Here is a 6,000-nt window from a genome sequence, read left to right as displayed (position 1 = left end):
TACTAACTCCGAGATAAGGCAGTCTTTTAATTTAATTTGAATGCAACACTTATGTCACGCTATGGCAGATCCTTGGTGCTTCTTAAAAATGCAAAATCTGGACTAGCAAAAAAGCTCAGTGTCAAACCTGAAAACCTGAATTTGGTACCTGAGACTCATATAGAGGAAGAATCCAGCCAACTTCCAAGAGTCGTTCTTTGATCTTCCCGTGAGTGCTATGGTGCACTTGGGAGTGTGTGTGAATACTCATGCTTTGTGCACATGTCCCCTATGCTGCTCCCCATACACAAATAAGTAAGTATATGTACATGTGTGTGCAGGTGTCCCCAGAGGTCAGAGGAATGAGTCATAGAGGGTTGTGAGCCATCTGATGCGGGTGCTGGGAATTGATATAAATATTACATATTTATACCATATTACTATCAATAATATTACAAAATAGTATATATTAAGTTATATATTTATATATAATATATAAAGTTAACTATAATATATATTGTATATAAAATATTAGAATAAATAAGAAAATGTTTAAATATTTTAATATTACACTAAATAATTTAATTAAATTATTAAATTAAAGTATTACACATAAATAAAAAAACAGATTTTTTTTTAGGTCACATAATAAACTTACAGAATCAGAAAGTGTTTTATTGTTTGTTTTTTGAGTATTTCAGGCTGGTCTTGAACTCGTTATGTTATATCTAGACTTCCCAGGCCAGGATTACAGGGAGGCAACACCACGCACAGCAACGTACTTGGTTATCCATGGGACCCAGCTTTAAACACATTTCAACTGGAATGTATCTTACTTAGTCATGATGGTTCATTCTGTGACCCCATCATTTGAGAGACTGAGACAGGATGATTGCTTCAGGCTTGAGAGTATCCTGGGCAATAGAGTGAAAGACCATGTCTTAAAAAATGTTTTTGGTTATTGTTTTTTGTTTTTTGTTTTCTTATAGTACTGGGGATTGAACTCAGGGCTTTGCACAATGTGAACAAGTGATCTACCGCTAAACTATATCCTTAGCCAAGAGAGATCTTGTTTCAAAAATGACACACACACACACACACACACACACACACACACACAGAGAGAGAGAGAGAGAGAGAGAGAGAGAGAGATCATAATCCCTCTGTTGTACAGCCACATAATTTTTTAAAAAATGTTATAGTTTTGTATTTTGAATATATAAAAGTTATAAATTTTACATGCTTTGTTCTGCTTCCTTAATTTCTTTTTTTTTCTTATAAAAACAACCAACATTTAATTGGGGCTGGCTTACAGGTTCAGAGGTTCAGTCCATAATCATCAAGGTGGGAGCATGGCAGTATCCAGGTAGGCATGGCACAGACAGAGTTGAGAATTCTACATCTTCATCAAAAGTGGAAGACTGACTTCCAGGCAACTAGGGTGAGGATCTTAAGCCCACACCCACAGGGACACACTTACTCCAATCAGGTCACACCTATTCCAACAAGGCCACACCTCCAAATGGTGCCACTCCCTGGTCCAAGAATATAAAAACCAGGACACTCCACTTCCTGGCCCCCATAGACTTGTTCAAACATATGAGTCTGTGGGGGCCATACTTAAACATAGCATAATGCAAAATGCAAAATGCATTTAGTCCAACTTTTAAAATACTCGTAGTCTATAGCAGTCTCAACAATATTAAAAGTCCAGTACAGCCACATAATTAAGAGCCACTCTCATTAGCCAGTCAGCAAAACATCAACCAATCCATAGGTGGCAGAAGACTTGTATGGGGAGGTGTTCTAGCTTGTTCTTAAATTAAAAGCAAATAAACAAATAAATAGTTTTTCATGGGTGACCTCCAACTTGCTATATCCCCAAGACAGGCCTTGAACTCCTGACTCTCCTGCTACCCCCATCCACATACTGAGATTACAGGGTTGTGCCAACATGCTGAGCTTTTGTTTTGTTTTGGTTCTATTTCACTGCTTAGCCCAGGCTGACCTTGGCTATATATTAGTTTGCTTTCTATTGCTATGATAAACACCAGGACCGGAAAAAGGAATTTGGGAAAGACTGTTGTGGGAAGTTGAATCTCTGTGGAAGGCCAGGGCAGGAACTCAGGTCAAGAACCTGGAAAGAAACTGAAGCACAGCCCACAGAGGAATACTTCTTACTGCCTCACTCCCCGAGGCTTGCTCAGCCTGCTTTCTTATACAGAACAAGACCACCTACCCAGAGGTGGTACCACCTGTAGTGGCCTGGGCCCTCCCACATCAATCATCAATCAAAAAATGTCCCACAGACTTGCCTTCAGGTCAATCTAATGGAGACATGTTCTCAGGATTTTTGTTCTTTCAGATAACTCTAGCTTGTGCCAAGTTGACAACACATTACCCAGAACAAGGTAGGCGTGGGCTTCACACTTGGCTAAGGCAGTCTTTGTTTTATAAATCATAGAGAGCAGAAAAGGCTGGAGTAGAGCTTAGAGGTAGAGCACTTGCTTAGCATGCTTGTGGCTAGGTGGAGTCCTCAACATTGTAAAAATAAAATAAATGACATAGTTCAAAAGGAAACAAATATATTAATCAGTATATTGGATTGCATTGGATTGCTTTTCTTTCTTTTCTTTTGAGATAGGGTCTTATAGAACTCAGGCTAACTTGAAACTCATATTTAGCCTACATTGGCCTTGAACTAATGATCTTCCTCATTCAGCCTTGTAAGTACTGGGATTACATACGTGATCGACAATGCCTAGTAGATTTTCCATGAGCAGAGCGACAGGAGTGGGGAGATGGCTCTGGAGTAAGGAGACTTGCTATATAAGCCTGAGTGTCTGACTTTGAATCCCTCGCACCTGTGCAGTCAGCCAGGAATGACTGCACATGTTTGTAACGCCAGCATTAGGGGTCAGAGACCTGTAGGTCCTAGGCGCTTACTGATATCTGTCCTGATAACGTGAGCTGCCTGCCTCCCGAGAGACCTTGGCTTAAGGCAAGAGATGGAAAATGATAGAAGAAGACACCTGAAGTTCTCCAGCCTCTTGCATGCACTTGCATGGATGTACACACCCATGTATGTACTATACCCTCATAAGAACAAATGAACATACAATCAGAACAAACAAACAAACAAACAAACCAGAAACAGTAACTTGTATTAATTTTTAATAAATCCTGACAAGGGGTTGCTTCCCACGTCAGTAGTTTATGTTTCCATGTGTAGGAAAGACACACATACACAACCTTTATATTTTAATATGCCTTAAAGTAAGTAGCACAAGAGCTGGGCAGCTGTCTAACCTCCCTGCTGCTAGAATCTACCTCCCACAGATAATTCCAGTTTACTACTTACTAATGTCTATGTTCCATCTTGGCTGCTCTAGACCCAGTTGAGCAGCACTCTGGGTCTCATCCTCTTGGACCCCTTACATGGTGGTTCTGCTTCTCTTTCCTGCCCACACCTCAGGCACGGCATCTCTCCCCTCTCCTCTTCTCCACATTCTCCTAAGGCATGGGGGATCTCCTCCTCCATTCTTCAAGGTCCCAAGTCCAGAAAACCTAAAAACCCCTCCTCTCTCTTCTCCCCAGCTACTGGCTGTGGCATCTTTATTTACCAATCAGAATTAAGTGGAGGTAGATTCCCAGAAACTTTGTGCATACCCTCTCATGCAAACTAATTTGGGGGATACAAGAATTAGAATACAAGTAGCTACAGAACTTTTCAAAGAGTCAATTACCTTATTCACCTTTTTCTACAGAGAAACATTCAGCATAATAGTATCACTGGGTGAGCATGTTGTCCACACTGGTAATCCCAGCATTTAGGAGATTGAAAGGATTGCCATGAGTTCAATGAGGCCAGCCTGGGCTACATGAGGCCTTGTAGTGGGGAGCAGTGCCAGCATCAAATATTATTGTTTTGTTTGTTCATTCCTAGAGGTTGCTAGGTCTCTCTGCCTCTCTCTCTCTCTTAAAACTCCGTGGCCATATTTCAAATTCACATACAAGACTCCTTTTTTCTTCAATAGGAGCTGGTGATCTCATCCATTATAGATGCCCAGATGAATATCTTCGTGGGAAGGACCACCAGAGAGCCGTGGTTGCAGCTGCTCGCCACCACTTGAAGAAATTTAATCACCAGAACTTTGACACTTTGTTGGTGGCTTTCAGGCACTATGACAAGGCCAGTAGTCTCACAGAGCAAGGGGATTGTGATGCACAGAGGAATCTCAGCAGACTGGTACAAACGTGGGGGGAGGGCGGTTTAGCAAACTATGGGTCATACGCAGCTCATTACATGTCTTTTAAAGTGATGTTTCATTGAAACACAGCTGTGACTGAGAAGTGTGAAGCGTGGTCAGTGACTACACATAAGAAGAACTGATTAAATCTCAGTGTTCTGAGAGCAAGAGCAAGTGTAGCTCTCTGGATCTCTGGGGAACAGTGGATATTCTTATACCTAAGAATACATTGTACCTTCAGTGAACTCATTAATAGAATGCTATTGCCTTGGAGAGTGGGGGCTAGTATCCATCCAAAAGGTGCAAAATCAGTTGGTATCTATCTATCTATCTATCTATCTATCTATCTATCTATCTATCTATCTATCTATCTATCTATCTATTTAGAGATAGGGTCTTTTGTAGTCTAGGCATGCTGCCCGCCCACTGTGTAGTACTTTCTGTCCTTTGCTTCTTCCTCTCAAATGTCAGGATTAAAGGCCTGTACCACATATCTTGGTTCTTGGAATTTAGCCACTGGCTTTGTGTGTGCTACCCAAACATTGTGTCAATTCAACTGCACCTCTAGGCCAAGATCAATTAATTTTTAAACTACTGTAAATATAATTTATTCATTTAGTTTTGGTGCTGGGGATTGAACCCAGGAGTTTATACATGCTAAGTACATGATGTCCTCTGAGCTGCACCCCATTTCTTTTTTTGTTTGTTTGTTTTTTGTTTTTGTTTTTTTCTAGACAGGGTTTCCCTGTGTAATCCTGACTGTCCTGGAACTCACTCTGTAGACCAGGCTGGCCTTGAACTCAGAAATCTATCTGCTTCTGCCTCCCAAGTGCTGGGATTAAAGGTGTGTGCCATCACTGCCTAGCACACCTCCAGTTCCTTGAATGTGCAAATTTTTGCCCTCCTCTCTACGAAGCTCAGAGCTCATTGAATAATTTCAGTGTCGACTTCTTGAGCATTTAAAATTTTTCCATTATTACTTTGCTTTGCTTTTCCTCTATTCCCTTTTATGCCTCAGTGTACCTGGTTTTCTAGGCAGTTTAGAAACCATTTAAAGTGTATTTAAAATGATGATTATTCTTGTAGGATACAGGATTGAACTCAGGCACCAGGTCTGGCAAGAGAGTTCCTTTACTCACAGAGCTCTTTGGATGGACCTACCAACCATTTTAGAGTGAATTTAATATCAATACATGCTCAGAATGTATGCAGATATAGGGTATGATAGTCATTTTAAATTATGAATTTAGCTTTTATTCAAAATTAAATAAGCAAAAATCTAAAGAGTACTGATATTCATTATTGAGATAAAAAGAAGTTAATAGAGATAGTCACAAGTTTGCAATAGATACAGAAGAATCTAGGGAAGAATTATAGAAGAATATAAACCATTACTGAAGAATTACAGAAGAATATAAATCATGGTACAGCATAGTTTTCTGAGGTATGAATAAGGTCAAACTAAGATTTGTATCAAGACCACAAGGGAAAAAAAATAAACCTTAAAGGCCTTTAGAAAACCTTAAAAATCTTAGTTGTACATTAATCTTCTCTTCTCGAGATACTTAATGTACTATGTAATTTCCTAAGTACATATATCTTGTCAAGCTATAAGATATCGAGTGTGTGTGTGTGTGTGTGTGTGTGTGTGTGTATGTGTGTGTGTGTGAGAGAGAGAGAGAGAGAGACCTTCACTGCACCTCTCAGATTGACGTTGAATTCTGAGTCTTCCTACCTCCCAAGCAGGTGGCAACACATCTGCCTTGCACCT

The 6,000-nt window shown here is 40.1% G+C and overlaps 1 protein-coding gene across 1 annotated transcript in view; it reads left to right on the top strand.

Moving 5' to 3' along the window:
- Window positions 1-6,000, top strand: part of Efhb (EF-hand domain family member B) — a 62,704-nt gene that overhangs the window by 35,934 nt on the left and 20,770 nt on the right. The window contains exons 8-9 of the mRNA XM_021185791.1: window positions 69-144; window positions 3,926-4,171. Coding sequence (XP_021041450.1) covers window positions 69-144; window positions 3,926-4,171 — 322 coding nt within the window. The remainder of the gene's footprint in view (window positions 1-68; window positions 145-3,925; window positions 4,172-6,000) is intronic.

The sequence above is a fragment of the Mus caroli genome, chromosome 17 (assembly GCF_900094665.2).
Source record: "Mus caroli chromosome 17, CAROLI_EIJ_v1.1, whole genome shotgun sequence".
Classification (NCBI taxonomy): domain Eukaryota; kingdom Metazoa; phylum Chordata; class Mammalia; order Rodentia; family Muridae; genus Mus; species Mus caroli.
Note: the sequence above shows the minus strand (reverse complement) of the source record. Positions and strands in the feature narration are given on the sequence as shown.